At 43.6% G+C, this 17,046-nt stretch overlaps 1 protein-coding gene across 3 annotated transcripts in view; it reads right to left on the bottom strand.

The window, feature by feature from the left end:
- ADAM22 (ADAM metallopeptidase domain 22) overlaps nt 1–17,046 on the bottom strand; it is a 486,564-nt gene that overhangs the window by 90,742 nt on the left and 378,776 nt on the right. For all 3 annotated transcript variants that reach the window (XM_033931244.1, XM_033931245.1, XM_033931246.1), the window contains exon 25: nt 4,970–5,060. In XM_033931244.1, coding sequence (XP_033787135.1) covers nt 4,970–5,060 — 91 coding nt within the window. The remainder of the gene's footprint in view (nt 1–4,969; nt 5,061–17,046) is intronic.

The raw sequence follows: 17,046 nt of genomic DNA, 5'->3' as shown, positions 1-17,046 counted from the left end.
CAAATTTTCCGTCATTATTTTCTAAAAAACACCAATGGACGATTCTTTCTTCTCTCCTCTCTACTCTTCATCTTTCTGACACTTCATCTATCTCAGAGTGGAGTATAGTATCCAAAGAAACGGGAAAAGAAATGTCATTTTATTATAAAATATTAAGGGATTCTAGTTATGTTCCTTCCTTAACCATAATGGATAAATGGTCTGCAGACTTTGAAACCCCTCTGACTGAAAAAGAATGGTGTCAAATATGGTCTAAAATTAATAGACCACTCTTATCTGCTAGTATGTCTCAGTCATTATTATTTGTCATGTGGAGAGCAATTTGGACTCCATATAAGAAAAAGAAAGCAAATCTGTCATCTGATTATACCTGTTGGCATTGCCAAAATTCGCAAGGTACGCTTAAACATATGCTTTTTTCATGTCCTGATGTCCAACCTTTTTGGACTCAAGTTTGGACCCTTATATGTCAAATTACTAAATGCTCTGCAAATCTTTCCTTTGATATTATTATTAAACGTTCTTTACATCCATGCTTTAAATATTGTATATGTGAAAACAAATTGATTGATATTATGATTTCAGTTGGTATCCAACAGATTCTGCAATGTTGGAAATCAGCTTCAAGATTAAACTTTACCTTTTGGTGGCATTCTCTATGTTTATATAAACGATTTGAACAATATGTGGCAGAAAAATTGCCTTTGAGACAGAGACAATCAAGTCAAAATCTTTGGTCACCTATTGAAGAATATCTACAATCCGTGTAATCATTTCAATGAAAATGACGACATCTGCTCTTGGTCTGTTAAACCGATTTCTGTTGTGTATATGGCTTTTGTGAACTTTCATTATACTTGAATGTAATTTTGTTTTTTTTTGTTCATTATTACAAAATACAATAAAAAGATTGGAACTTAAAAAAGAAATAAAAGTGCTGGTCAGGATTCTAAAACTGCCAGAGAGAGAGAGAGGGCAGTTGGGGAGTGATCAGTTTGGAAACAGGTTGGTTTGGAGTTGCTTAAGAATAGTTTAAGATACATCGTGGGTGGAAAAAGTTTAGGGAATTTCAATTATCCATTCTTTTCTGTGGGTAGTTAGTCAAAAAATAAAGAAACAAATATAATTTTCATGGTGATAGGGTTTTGCTTCCTTTGATTTTTTTTAGTTAGGAAGTAGTTATGCTGTTGATTAGAGCTGAATCTCCATAGAGGAAAGAAGAAGCTCTGGTACCCAACGGCTTTGTAAATAATACAATGGAATCTTGTGAGAAAAAACTCTTATTCCTTGTATTTTTTTTATTTAGGGTAATTTTATATTTTATGTTAACTTTTCCCTCTTTTTGTTAGGTAACCTAAGACTAAAGGTTAAGAGAGTGGGAATTGGGAGTTCAAAGAGGAAGGGGTTACAAAAGGAAATGGGGGATCTCCCTGCCGGTTCAGCTGATCAGCACTTTCCCTGCCACGATCAGCTGATGGCAAGCAGTGCACTATTTTTGGGATCTCAAATCAAAGACAGGCACTTGAAATGTAGGCCAGGGTTTTCCAGGTCTACATTTCTGGTGCCTATCTTTGCGTGAATCACTTTAGGCTGCCTAACACTACCTCTGGTGTTTGCCACGCCTACTTTGGCGTTCGGCAGCCTAAAGCACCTATGTTAACACGTTCTGGTGCCTTTTATTTATGTTTACTTTTTTGTTTATTGAAAGCTTCTATACCGCTACTAATGACTGGGGAGTCAATTCAGAGTGGTTAGCATGAGCTTCAGCAATAGTATTACAATACATATGAGCTAAACATATGTATAACCTACCCATTTATACCATCTGTGCACATATGCTATAATTATAGTTTCTGTATTATTATATACTTGTCTTTCTTTGTATTATTTGTGAGTTTACCCTTTCATGTTACAAGTGGGGAATAGCCTGCTGTTTCTCCATGTTGCTATTCCCCCTAAATGTTTCTTTATTTGCTAAAGTGTTCTGTGAAGAGTATCATCTTAATTCCTTTCTTGAACTTTCTGGTGTTCTTTTCTAGTTTTAGTTCCTTTGGAAGGGAGTTCCACCACATTGGGGGCCATCACCGAGAACATTCTTTTCCTGACGCTTTTATATTTGATGTCTCTGAAGGAGGGTATTTCCAGTAGGTATTATTGGTTTGAGCGTAGGGCGTATATTGGTGTATGGTTGTCTAGTCCACTGTTCTTCAACTGCCGGTCCATGGACTGGTCCATGGAAAATTCCTGCCGGTCTGCATAGGACCGGCGAGATCAACATCTCCAATTTCCTGCTGGTCCACGCAGGACCGGCAAGATCGATGAGCTGTAGTCATGGGGAGCCTCCGACAGTGTGCTTTCTCTCCTCCCAGCGGCTCTCCTTACTTATCAGCGCAGCGATTCAGGAAGGCAGCCTTGGGGCTTTTGCTGAGTCGCAGCCGCCTCTGATGATGCAACTTCCGCTTTCCTCAGAGGCCGTGCGACCCAACAAAGGACCCGAGATTGCCTTGCTGAATCGCTGCGCTGGCAAGTAAGGAGAGTTGCTGGGAGGGGAGAAAGCCACTGTTAGAGAGTGGGAAGCTGCTGGGCAGGGTAAAAAAAGGGACAGCTGCTACTGGACCTGGAGAGGGAGAAGGAGAGATGCTGCTGGGAGGGGAGGAGGGAAAGGAGTCTGGGAAGCTGCTGGGCAAGGGAAAAATGGGACAGCTGCTACTGGAGAGGGAGAAGGAGAGATGCTCCTGGGAGGGGAGTAGGGAAAGGAGTCTGGGAAGCTGCTGGGCAAGGGAAAAAAAGGGACAGCTGCTACTGGACCTGGAGGGAAGGAGAAGGAGAGATGCTGCTGGGAGGGGAGGAGGGAAAGGAGTCTGGGAAGCTGCTGGGCAAGGGAAAAAAAAGGGACAGCTGCTACTGGACCTGGAGGGAAGGAGAAGGAGAGATGCTGCTGGGAGGGGAGGAGGGAAATGAGTCTGGGAAGCTGCTGGGCAAGGGTGAAAAAAGGAACAGCTGCTACTGGACCTGGAGGGAGGGAGAAGGAGAGATGCTGCTGGGAGGGGAGGAGGGAAATGAGTCTGGGAAGCTGCTGGGCAAGGGAAAAAAAGGGACAGCTGCTACTGGACCTGGAGGGAAGGAGAAGGAGAGATGCTGCTGGGAGGGGAGTAGGGAAAGGAGTCTGGGAAGCTGCTGGGCAAGGGAAAAAAATGGGACAGCTGCTACTGGACCTGGAGGGAAGGAGAAGGAGAGATGCTGCTGGGAGGGGAGGAGGGAAATGAGTCTGGGAAGCTGCTGGGCAAGGGTGAAAAAAGGAACAGCTGCTACTGGACCTGGAGGGAGGGAGAAGGAGAGATGCTGCTGGGAGGGGAGTAGGGAAAGGAGTCTGGGAAGCTGCTGGGCAAGGGAAAAAAATGGGACAGCTGCTACTGGAGAGGGAGAAGGAGAGATGCTGCTGGGAGGGGAGGAGGGAAAGGAGTCTGGGAAGCTGCTGGGCAAGGGAAAAAAAAGGGACAGCTGCTAGTAGACCTGGAGGGAAGGAGAAGGAGAGAAGCTGCTGGGAGGGGAGGAGGGAAAGGAGTCTGGGAAGCTGCTGGGCAAGGGAAAAAAGGGACAGCTGCTACTGGACCTGGAGGGAAGGATAAGGAGAGATACTGCTGGGAGGGGAGGAAGGGAAGAGAGTTACTGCTGGACAGGAGGAGGAGGGAAGGAAGAAGGAAAAAAGGAAGGAAACAGCTGGCATGTAGATTAGAGGAGGGGAAGGGGAGAGACGGGCATGAGAAAATAGAGAGATTGATGATTGGAAGGGGTCAGCAGAAAAATAAGCAGAGAGGGACAACGATGGTAGATCTGGTGTAGGAGAGAGAAAAATGAAGAGAACAGTGAAGCTGGAATGAATCATGTAAAAAGGAGAGAGGGGGCGCAGGCTGGATGGAAAGGGGAGAGGGGCATAGAAAGAAGACAGATACCATATGGAAGGGGGAGAGGACAGACAGTGGATGAAAGGAGCAGATGCTGGATTGAAGAAACAGAGAAGGCAGATGCTGGAAGTAAGAGAGTGAAAAGAAGATGAAAGCAGAAACCAGAGACGACAAAAGGTAGAAAAAAAATAATTTTATTTCTATTTTGTGATTAGAATATATAACCAATTGGAAATGATATTCCATAAGATACAAGAATAATAGTGGTTGCAAACTGGAAGAAGCCTATGAAATGTGCCGGTAGCCAGATTTCAATTGGATCTTCAAATATTTTTGCACTAATTCTGAACATGTGAAAGAATAGAATTCACTCACTGCTTAGACAATCATCAAATTGACTGCTTAGACTTGATCAGATTGTGAGCTCATTCGAGCAGGGACTGCCTCCTTTGTGACTCTGTACAGCACTGCATAGGCCTGGCAGTGCTCTAGAAATAACAGTAGTACTAGTAGTAGACCATCACCACACATTTCACTGAACTCTGATTAGAAGTGAATACGTGGTGCAGATTTTTTGATTGTAAGTATCTGCAATACATAGTTCATTGCCAGAGATCTGCCTTATAGAGAAACCATTTTAATGCATTTACAGAAGTACAGCACCCCATGTAAATATACTAACATACCAAACTATGGTTATTGACTTATCATTTCAAATTCGAATTAACAAATAGACACACTACTTGTCCTCCCCTCCCCCCCCCCCCCCATTTACGAAGCTGCATTAGGCTTTTTTATCACTGGCCATGGCAGTATTAGCTCTGACGCTCATAGGAATTCTATGAGCGTCAGAGCTAATACTTCTGTGGCCAGTGATTTTTTTGAAAAAAGCCAAACATGACTTCGTAAAATGGGGCCAGGTTGATGAAAGGTTAAAAATGCATTTTGGGGGGATTTCTAAATTCCTTCATCAAGCAATGTTTAGGAGATTAACAAAGTGCTTTCTTTCTAATTAAAAACACCAATAACAAATATTTTAGTGACATCCAATAGGCTATACTTACCTGTAACCCCATCCAGTAATTCCTAATACTAGCACCAACACTAGAATAGTACCAGCAATAGCACCAATAATTATATTTGTGCTAATGATACCTGCAAAACACAGAAAACAATACTGATTGACAACAATATTGCTTCTTTTGATATACTGTAAACGACAAACATATATAGTGGTTTATAATACATGTTCAATATAAAATTTCAAAAATAATAACATTAACCAGTAGAAATCACAGTTACTTACTGTAACAGGTGTTATCCAGGGACAGTAGGCAGATATTCTCACATGTAGGTGATGTCATCCACGGAGCCCAGTACGGACAGTGTTAAAGTGTACTGTCACTTTAAGCTTTAGAAAGCTTTAAGAAGGCCCACACTGCGCATGCGCGAGTGCCTTCCCGCCCAAAGCCAGCTCGCAAGGTCATCAGTTCTATGCCTAAGTGAAGTAGCCAACCAGGGGAGGTGGGTGGGATGTGAGAATATCTGCCTGCTTTCCCCAGATAACATCTGTTACAGTAAATAACTGTGCTTTATCCCAGGACAAACAGGCAGCATATTCTCACATGTGGGACTCCCTAGCTTAGGAAATGGGATGGAGGGAGAGTTGGCCTCTAAATAAAACAGAAATATGTAGGTCTCCGCCCAAAGAGTAGATATATTGTTCAATTCGAGCAGGTGGAGCAAGGGAAGGAAAACAAATGAGAATAATTAGAGGCATGCAACCGTCCTCAGAAAGAGGAAAGGGCAACAATGTAAGAAGAGCAACGTGCAAGGAAGCTTAAAAGAAGGAGATGAGCTCAGAACGACAGGCGCGTTTGAGTATAAGCGAGGGAGATGCTACAAGGACTCAAGGAGAAATGTAGAAAGGTGAACAGAAAGTGGCACATTTAGGAGAGCCATATGAAGAATCCCACAAAGCCATTCATTTCTCAACTTGAGAAAGGATGTGGAGATCATAGGACCACTAGGAACCAGTGACCACAACATGATTCAGTTCAAAGTGCAAGTAGGACTACCTATGGGAAAGAGAACCAAGGCAACAACATTTAACTTCAAGAAAGAGAACTATGATGCCATGAGACAAATGGTGAGAAAAAAGCTCAGAAACAGCTCCAAGGAAACGCGGACTGTGGAGCAAGCCTGGTCCCTATTCAAGGACACAGTAAACAAGGCACAAAACCTAAATATACCAAGATTTAGGAAAGGTTCCAAGAAAAATCAGACAAAGGACCCTGCATGGATAACCAGTGAAGTAAAGAAAGTGATAGGAGACAAGAAAAAATCATTTCGGAAGTGGAAAAAGGACAAAACTGAAGGAAACTGGAGAGAGCACAGGAAGCAACAAAAAGAATGTCACCGAGTAGTCAGGAAAGCCAAGAAAGAGTATGAGGAGAGACTAGCCAAGGAAGCAAAAAATTTCAAACCATTTTTCCGATATGTGAAAGGGAAACAGCCAGCGAGGGAGGAGGTGGGGCCCCTGGACGAGGGTGACCGGAAGGGAGTGGTGAAAGAGGAAAAAGAGGTGGCTGGTAGGCTAAACAAGTTCTTCTCGTCGGTCTTTACAATAGAGGACACATCCAGTGTGCCAGAACCGGAAAAAATCTTCAGGGGAGATCAAGAGGGGAAACTATCATGCATGGAGGTAAGCCTCGAAGACGTTCTCAGGCAGATAGATAGATTAAGAACGGACAAAGCTCCGGGCCCAGACGGGATCCACCCGAGAATACTGAAAGAGCTTAGAGACGAAACAGCAGAATTACTGCAGCATATTTGCAACCTGTCCTTGAGAACAGGGGTAATCCCGGAGGACTGGAGGATAGCGAATGTTACACCGATCTTCAAAAAAGGATCGAGAGGCGACCCGGGAAACTACAGACCTGTGAGTTTAACCTCTGTTCCGGGGAAGATGGTCGAATCAATAATCAGGGAAGGTATCAACGAACATATAGAAAAAAATAATCTGATGAGATCGAGCCAGCATGGTTTCTGTAAAGGCCGATCATGCCAGACAAATCTACTGCATTTCTTTGAGGGGATAAGTAAGCAATTGGACCAAGGTGACCCAGTGGACATTATATATCTGGATTTCCAAAAAGCCTTTGACAAGGTGCCCCATGAACGCTTACTGAAGAAGCTGTGGAGTCACGGGGTGGAAGGGAACGTGTACAGATGGATCAAAAATTGGCTGGCGGACAGGAAACAGAGGGTAGGAGTAAAGGGGCACTACTCTGACTGGATAGGGGTCACAAGTGGTGTTCCGCAAGGGTCAGTGCTGGGACCATTGCTGTTCAATATATTTATTAATGATCTAGAAACGGGGACAAAGTGCGAAGTTATCAAATTCGCGGATGACACAAAACTCTCCAGCAGGGCCGGAACTGTTGAAGAATGCAAAGAACTGCAGAGCGACCTGAACAAACTGAGTGAGTGGGCAAAAAAATGGCAGATGAGCTTCAATGTGGAGAAATGTAAGGTCTTGCACATAGGGAAGGGGAACTACATGTACAGCTATACGATGGGAGGGAGGGTACTCGGGGAAGGAAGCCAAGAAAAAGATCTGGGGGTATTGGTGGATAACACAATGAAGCAGGCGGCACAATGTGCAGCGGCCTCTAAAAAAGCGAACAGAATGCTGGGCATTATCAAAAAAGGTATCACTACCAGAACAAAAGAAGTTATCCTGCCACTGTATCGAGCAATGGTGCGCCCACATCTGGAATACTGCGTCCAATACTGGTCACCATACCTCAAGAAGGACATGGCAATACTCGAGAGGGTCCAGAGGAGGGCAACGAGGATGATAAAGGGTATGGAGAACCTTTCATATGCCGAACGGTTGGACAGGCTGGGGCTCTTTACCCTGGAGAAGCGGAGACTGAGAGGGGACATGATAGAAACCTATAAAATCATGAAAGGCATAGAGAAGGTGGAGAGGGACAGATTTTTTAGACTAGCAGGGACAACTAAAACAAGAGGTCATTCAGAAAAACTGAGAGGAGACAGATTCATAACAAATGCAAGGAGGTTCTTCTTCACTCAGAGGGTGGTGGACACCTGGAACGCGCTTCCCGGAGAGGTGATAGGACAGAGTACAATTCTGGGGTTCAAAAAGGGACTGGATGACTTCCTGGAAGCGAAAGGGATAACAGGGTACAGATAGAGATTTACCTTACAGGACATTGAGTGAATAGGGTATGGGTATTTTAAGTTAGGTAGGGAACACTTTCAGGTCATGGACCTGGGGGGCCGCCGCGGGAGCGGACTGCCGGGCACGATGGACCCCTGGTCTGACCCGGCAGAGGCAACGCTTATGTTCTTATGTTCTTATGAAAGGGAAAAAACCAAAATGAAAGGGTGGTTCCCACTGAATAGAGTAATATTGAAGGATGAGATTGGGAACAAAGGCATAGAGAAAAGAGAAATGCCGTACTATGGAATGTAGAATAGAACTGAAATGAAAGTCTAGTTGACTGAAGATTAAGTCATATGCGAACAGTTCTGCCAGGGGCTGTGGTGAGAGTTCTGGAATGTCTTGTAAAGAGAAGAGAGCCAAAGCAGGAAAGCAGAGGAGAAGCATTTGCTCTCATGATATGTGCTGGAAAGAAAACAAAGGGAATCCAGTTGAGAAGTGCTAGAAGGAGCAGTGAACGGGAGATAAAAACATTAAATGTTCCTGTTGAATTAGGAAGAGTATATCCAGAAAGAAATGTAATCCCATGGAAGCAAACTCCAGAGTGACTATAGCTGGGAAAAATGGTATGAGAGTAGAAAAGAATCAGACAGGAAAGGCAAAGCCTGTGGGATGGAAAAATATGTATCATTTATTTATTTTAAAAATTTCTATACCATCTATAGCCTAAAAACGGTTTACAAAATTTTATATACCCAAATTTTAAGATAATGTAAAAACAAACAAATATAAATAATCAGATCCTCAGAAAATCAGCAGTCAGGAGAAATCAATACCTAAAAAAAGGCTTTTACAAACAATTGTGTTTTAAGTAATTTCTTAAATGCAACTCTATTACCACATTCCCGTATCTGTCCCACAAGTGAGTTCCACAATTTTACCCCTGCACAACAAAAGGTCACTGTGCTCATTTCGACAAGTTTTGGGTAAACATTTGCCCATAACAGCACTAAATTTCAGAATGCAATGATCTTTTTGGTTGGTAATTAGCCATCATACTCTTGAAGAGATCAGGGATTGTACCGTACTGGAATTGATGACAAATCATCACTGCTTTGTACTGGACTCTGAATGCAACTGGCAACCAGTATAATTATTGAAGGCATGGTGTGATGTGAGCATATTTAGATGTTCCCATTATCAATCTAGCCGCTGCATTTTGCACCATTTGCAATGTCCTGCACCTCATCTTAAGTTATTCCAAGGTACAGGGCATTAAAATAGTCAAGCCTCAACAAGACCATTGCCCGTACAACACTACGAAAGTCAAAAGATGATAACATCAGTTTTACTTGAAACAATAAATTTATCTGTGCAAAACATGCTTGTACTGTTTTGGCCATTTGACAGTTCATTGTGAGGCTTGGGTCAAGTCTTACTCCTAAGATTGTCATTGACTGTCTCACTGGAAGTACTTCATCTATTATCTTTAATGGCCACCTATCTTGATCAGATTTCCCCACAAACATTACTTCTGTCTTATCCAATCTCAAGCCCTGCTTTCCCATCCATTCAACAATCTTACTCATATAATTACTCAGTATTCTCTCCAGAATTTCTCCCCATCCACACACTGGGGAAAAAAAGATAATATCATCCGCATAAATTCGGTATTCGACTTCCAGAGATTGAAACAGTTGACCTATAGTGGCCATGTAAATATTAAATAAAAGCTCCGAAAGTGCCGATCCCTGAGGAACTCCTATCCTCACTTTATATTCACCTGAAATCTTACATCCATTTCTAACCTGAAAAGAATGACCTGTCAAGTACGTAGTGAACCATTTAAAAACGGTACCTTTTATTCCAAGATTCTTTAATCTCAGCAGTAATTTCTGAAGATCCACCGAGTCAAATGCTCCTGATACATCTAACGAGCTGTTTGAGATAAAACAACATCTTGAAGCTGAAATGAGAACTCTGTTGTTCCACATAGAGATTTAGTAAAGACTGCATCTAAACTTATTCATAGCACGGTCTTGATGGTGCAGTGGCATAGTCTCTGGAATTGAAGGACTTTCAAAGAGTGGATTTAACCAGCGAAGACTGATATAACCATTGCGGCTTGTCAAGTCCAGAACAAGATTGTATTCAGAGTACTTGACGGTCCAGACCAAGACAGTGAAAGTGCCTCACGAGAGTTGTTGAAATCAACATGGATTGTTGAGCTATGGGGTGGGGAACCTGTATGTAGGCTGACAACCATATGCTGAGGGTAGGCCGGTAAAGAGGGAAAAGTGGAAGCACTGATACCAGTTGTTGAACTGAAGTTACAGGAGCAGCAACAGTACCGAGGTAGAATGTAGCATTGGTACTGAGTCTCGGCAAATAACACAACGCATGGAAGAATATGTACCGAGCAGAGTCCGATGCTAAATAAGCTGTATCGGTATCATGGAAAGAAAAAAGAACGCATTGAGGCCAAATTCATTGTGATCTCATGGTCATCCATGCACCATGCAGTGCCTCTGTATATGGTAGGAAATTGCACCGGTACAAAGGGCTGTGAAGCTGGTACTGTAGGTGCAACAGGGTGTCGAAGCATTAGGAATCCCAAGGGGAAGTGCACTTCAGAATTAACAGCCTGCATCGATAAATGATGGCATTGATGATAGGCATGCATCGAGAGACTCAAGGCTGAAAATGCCCATGACACTGGTGATGATAGTGATGAAACTGTCGATGATCACCGGCACCGGAGGGAATCGATACCACCTAGAAGATAAATCCATGAAAGGAGTCAATTGGCCTTTCGGGTAATGTTCTAAAATGGTTCCAGGGTTTTTTAAAGAAACACTCATACCAAGTTTACAGTGACAATGATCATTCCTACTGCTGGGTCAACTCATGTGGAGTCCCACAAGGTTCCCCCCTTTCCCCTACACTATTTAACATCTACTTAGCCCCATTGGGGAACCTACTGCAAAGCTTAAAAGTCAAATTTTACATTTATGCAAACGACATCACTTTAGTTTTTCCCCTAACAAACCTATCCCCTGAAATAAAGAGCCACCTGGAATTCATATTAAAGCAAATCGATCAATGGATGGCCCAATTCAAACTGAAACTCAACTCAGAAAAAAACAAATTCTTCCTAGCTAGCCCGAATGACCAACTCAAATGGTCAAGTCTATCCTATTGTCAACTCCATAAAAATTCTGGGAGTTACCCTGGACCGTCACCTTACTCTTGAAGCACACACAGAGCTATTGATTTAAAAAGGCTTCTCAACTCTATGGAAACTAAGAACCATCAGAAAGTACTTCGATGCAACCTCATTCCATTTAGTGGTGCAAGCCTCCATACTAAACTTACTCGACTACTGCAACATTATTTATCTGGGATCTTTCAAGAAAACTATTCAAAGACTCTGAATCATCCAAAACTCAGCCATCTGACTGATTTTTGGCATTAAAAAATGGGACCACGTAACCCCCTATTACTAGAAACTTCATTGGCTGCCACTGGAGGCAAGAGTCTTGTTCAAATTTGCCTGTCTTTGTTTTAAATCTATACTTGGCTCGGCCCCCACATACCTGTTGCACATTTCAACTTGGACTACCCCAGCAGACCTACACGCAGAGTCCATATGTACACCCATCCATCAATAAAGGCCTGCCGATACAAAAGATACCTAGACAGAACACTTGCTTTCAAAGCAGGCCAAATGAACAACTGGCTGAGCATCTTAATAACGCACGCTTCCTCCTATCTAAGTTTTAGAAAACTAGTAAAAACAAACTTGTTCAACCGATTTGTATCCTAATTGCTTCCTTTGCCCTATCGCTTTACTCCATCTGATTTTTACCACGTTCTCTCATTTCCTCTCTGCTCTTAGCCTACTGGAATTGATGTCTGTCCAGTGCCCCACTCTCGCTGATTGTTTGCAGCAGGCTCCTCCTCTCTTTTTCCTGTATCCACTTCATGTACTTTAATACCTTCTTGTATCTATCTTCGCTGATTGTCCAGCTCCTCTTATTGTGAACCGCCTCGAACTACTATGGCTTTGGCGGTATATAAGAATAAAATTATTATTATTATTATTACTTGTAACAAACCCATTGTCTGCAGTGGCTTTGTTCCTAGGAAATGTGTAAAGTTTAGCTCCAGTGCAGAAGAGCCCTGGAACTTGCAGGTGATGACTCTCTCTGGAATAGCCAGGATGAGACAGGGAAAGTCTTTCAGGAAAGCTTGCACTCTTGTACAGAGCCTTTAAATCCTGGCAGGAGATTTTCCCCTGAAATGCTTGCTGTTCTTTTAAAAAAGGAGCAGGGAAATCTGACTCCTGGCAGATGTAGCAGTTCTCTAGAGCAGTGTTTTTCAACCTTTTTTGGGCAAAGGCACACTTGTTTCATGAAAAAAATCACGAGGCACACCACCATTAGAAAATGTTAAAAAATTTAACTCTCTGCCTATATTGACTATATATAAAGTAATTCTCTTGAATAGGAATCAAATAAACACAAAGAAAGTATTTTATAATTACTTTATTATGAAATAAAAATTATAAAAATTATAAAATACTTTATTCAGTGCGAAACCTGGGCCTGTTTGGCTGAACACAAAGCTGATATTCTGGCTGGAATGGAAGAAAGACACACACGTAGCTCTTCGTCAACAGCTCTCAGTCTCTCTCTGTATTTGGTTTTTATAGCATACAAAAATAGACAAATATACCCTCCATCCTTTTTATTAAACCACAATAGCAGTTTTTAGCGCAGGGAGCTGCGCTGAATGCCCAGCACTGCTCTTGACGCTCATAGGCTCCCTGCGCTAAAAACCACTATTGCGGTTTAGTAAAAGGTGACCATATTGTAAAATATAGACAGCAGATATAAATTCAGAACTGTGCATAGTAAGTGAAGGGAAGTTTTCATCTCTGGGAATTTACCCAGTTAACTATTAAGTTATTTGGGCAAATTCCTTTGAAAACTGTGGTAATACTGCCTCCACTTTGCTAAATTTAAAATAAAATAATTTTTCCTACCTTGTCTGGTGATTTCTGGTTGCACTTTCTTCTTCTGACTGTGCATCCAATCTTTCTTCCCTTCTATCAGCCTGTATGCTTTCTCTCCTCCACACCTCATTCCCTCCCCCAACTTTTTCTTCCTCTCTCCCTGACCTTTCTTTCTTTTTTTTCTGTTTCTCTTCTTTCCTTCTGTTTCCCTGCCTGCCCCCTTTCTTTCTTTCTCCCAGCCTCCTGTCCAGCAGTAACTCTCTTCCCTTCCTCCCCTCCCAGCAGCATCTCTCCGTCTCCCTCTCCAGTAGCAGCTGTCCCTTTTTTTTCCTTGCCCAGCAGCTTCCCAGATTCATTTCCCTCCTCCCCTCCCAGAAGCATCTCTCCTTCTTCTCCCTCTCCAGTAGCAGCTGTCCCTTTTTTTATCTTGCCCAGCAGCTTCCCAGATTCCTTTCCCTCCTACCCTCCCAGAAGCATCTCTCCGTCTCCTTCTCCCTCTCCAGTAGCAGCTGTCCCTTTTTTTCCTAGCCCAGCAGCTTCCCAGATTCCTTTCCCTCCTCCCCTCCCAGAAGCATCTCTCCTTCTTCTCCTTATCCAGTAGCAGCTGTCCCTTTTTTTCCTTGCCCAGCAGCTTCCCAGATTCCTTTCCCTCCTCCCCTCCCAGAAGCATCTCTCCTTCTTCTCCCTCTCCAGTAGCAGCTGTCCTTTTTTTTCCTGGCCCAGCAGCTTCCCAGATTCCTTTCCCTCCTCCCCTCCCAGATGCATCTCTCCTTCTCCCTCTCCAGTAGCAGCTGTCCCTTTTTTTTCCTGGCCCAGCAGCTTCCCAGATTCCTTTCCCTCCTCCCCTCCCAGAAGCATCTCTCCTTCTTCTCCCTCTCCAGTAGCAGCTGTCCCTTTTTTTATCTTGCCCAGCAGCTTCCCAGATTCCTTTCCCTCCTCCCCTCCCAGATGCATCTCTCCTTCTCCTTCTCCCTCTCCAGTAGCAGCTGTCCCTTTTTTTTTCCTGGCCCAGCAGCTTCCCAGATTCCTTTCCCTCCTCCCCTCCTAGAAGCATCTCTCCTTCTCCTTCTCCCTCTCCAGTAGCAGCTGTCCCTTTTTTCCCCTGCCCAGCAGCTTCCCAGACTGATAGTGGTTTTCTCCCCTCCCAGTAGCTCTTCTTACTTCCCAGCGCAGCTATTCACGAAGGCAGCCTCGGGTCCTTTGTTGGGTCGCGCCGCCTCTGAGGAAAGAGGAAGTTGCATCATCAGAGGCAGCCGCGACTCAGCAAAAGCCCCGAGGCTGCCTTCGTGAATCGCTGCGCTGGGAAGTAAAGGAGAGCTGCAGAGAGGGGAGAAAGCCACTGTCGGAGGCTCCCCAAGATCTCTCCGGCCCAGCGCACGCTTCCGATGCTGATCTTGCCGGTCCTGCGCGGACCGGCAGGAAGTTCAAATGAGTCAATCTTGCCGGTCCTGCGCGGACCGGCAAAAATTTCCTGCGGACCGGCGGTTGAAGAACTGTGGATTAGATCGCCAAGACAAAGTGAGTCCTGGGTGATCGACTCACTTTGCCTTGGCGAGCTACTGGCGCCCCTGCCTCGGGCCCCCTGTAAGCTCCGGGCCCGGCGGCCCTGCGGCACACCAGGCAACATCTCGCGGCACACTAGTGTGCCGCGGAACAGCGGTTGAAAAACACTGCTCTAGAGAACTGATTCACCTCCCCCCCCTCAGCTTTGCAGAGGGGGCATGGTTCGGAGCTCCCTAAAATGGAAGCCGGTGAGGGAGTCAGGCGGAGAGGAAGAGACAGAGAAACAAGTGTGGACAGAGATGAGGAGAGAGGAAGTACAAGCTGGAAAGTGCCCAGCAGAAGAGAGGACGTTTGCTTTACCAGCCAGACTATGAGTGGTTGGAGGACTGAGACAGGTGAATACTTGAAACTTAAGAATTTTGAAACAGCAGCAAGTGTACCAGAATCTAATGTGGAACTCAGGAGAATCAACTGCTGTAAAAGTGAGTGTTTGGACTGTGCCATTAACTCTCTGAGGAGAACACTATTTTGAACTGTGTTTTTGTTTGGAATATTTTGCCTAGAAGAAAGTGTTTTGTGCTGGCAGAAGTTTTCCTGCTTAAGGACTGTATTGTTTCTGAGCTAGTAGTTTTTGGGTTTTTTCAAATCTAGCTCAGAGAAAACGTTTGGTTTTTCCTATTTTGTTTTGCTGAAGTTTTGGCACTGAGATACGTTTGAACAGTGCAGTGCAACAGCTGTGCCTAGAAGCTGTTCTGAATGCTTAGCCAGCCTGCGTCTAAGAAATGTTCTTCGTATGATTATACGCTGCTGGTCTACGATTGAGAAGCTGATATTTAATCCTTTTGCTTCACTTATAACCAGAGACAGTTATTTGAGAACTCTTTGAGCAAAAGCTGCCTGCCTGCAAGATACCTTGATAAATCTATGCTTTTGCTACCAGAGGCAAGATACCATGATAAAGTTAAGCATTACTACTAGCTATCTTAAGAATCTGCCTGAAAGTATTGCTATTCTGTACCTCTCTGTATCCAGTGTGTATACCTGGCATAGGGCTGGCCAAGAAGCTAAGATTTTTGGAGTTTATCTAATTGCAACAGCTGAGGTGGCTGTTGGGCAGTTGCTGGAGGAAAAGCTGTATTTTTGTGTATTGCTGAAATTCTTTGCTTTTGTTACTTTTGGAAACTGTTGAATTGTTCTATGAGAAATAGTGTGCTTTGAACCCAAACACGAAGCCTGGCCAGTGGTCAAGAATAATAAACCTGTTAAGAACTTGAACCTTTGGTGGAAGTTTCCTTCTGGTTTGCTGGAAATGAAAATCCTTACCCAGAATACTGGGGTTTAAACCACAGCATAGCTGTTGCCAGGCCTGAAGGGTACCCCAAGTTAAAGGGGACACGCCGGGCCAGTATTTAGTCACAACCTGAGTGGTCTGCTGCGCTCATCAGAGGCCACGGGTTGTCACATACTGTATACTAGTCAGCTGGTACCATAGATGCAGCAGTATGTTAAAGCGTTGCTAATCCCAAGATAAGGCCTGCTTCAGAAATGACAGCCTGCATCGATGGCATCAAGGAGAGGCATGCGTCAAGAGACTTGTTGCGAGATATGCCTGCGACGCTGATGATCAATGTCAATGATTGATGTTGAAGATCGATGATCAATGCAATGGTACCACTAGTACTTGGTACCACAGAAAAGTTCAAGTTGCTGGGTGCCCGACCCCAGGCCTAATATATTCTTGTAAAAATAAAATGCAGGAAGAATAAAATATTTGGATTGGCATTTATTCTTCTTCTTTTGGTTTTTTTTTTTAAATTAGCCCTGGAAGATATCCAGCAGGAAAGAGAGACCAGCACGGGTCAAGTGAAAAGAAGGCCAAAAAGCCATCGATGAGGCCGGTGGGGACAAAGGATTCAAAAACACCCAAAAGTGAAAATTAAAAAATATAATTAAAATTTGAAAGGATTTCAAAGAAAAACCAACTAAGAAAAAAAATGAGAGAAATAATGGAAAAAACAAAGCGGGAAGGCAAACTTGACTAGACAAAATCCAGGTATGTCATCTTCACGCCACGGAAAATGAAAAACTGATGACCTTGCGAGCCGGCACACATTCGCGGCCCTCACACATTCGCGGTGCAAGCAGTTTTAAAGCTTCCTAAAGCTTAAAATGACAGTACACTTTAACACTGTCCGTACTGGGCTCTGTGGATGGTGTCACCCACATGTGAGAATATGCTGCCTGCTTGTCCTGGGATAAAGCATAATATTTTAGATAGACTTAGTTCAAACATACCCATACATTTAGGTTTCAGGATTATTAAAATTTTGATATGCTGCCCTAGAAAAGGAGATTCTTTCTAGGCATTTTGATAGTATAAAAATATTTAAAAGAAGGAATTTAAAAATATTAGAGGAAGGAATGAGGAA

Source organism: Geotrypetes seraphini, chromosome 2 (assembly GCF_902459505.1).
Source record: "Geotrypetes seraphini chromosome 2, aGeoSer1.1, whole genome shotgun sequence".
Lineage (NCBI taxonomy): Eukaryota > Metazoa > Chordata > Amphibia > Gymnophiona > Dermophiidae > Geotrypetes > Geotrypetes seraphini.
The sequence above is the reverse complement of the archived record's forward strand: the minus strand, read 5'-3'. Positions and strand labels throughout refer to the sequence as shown.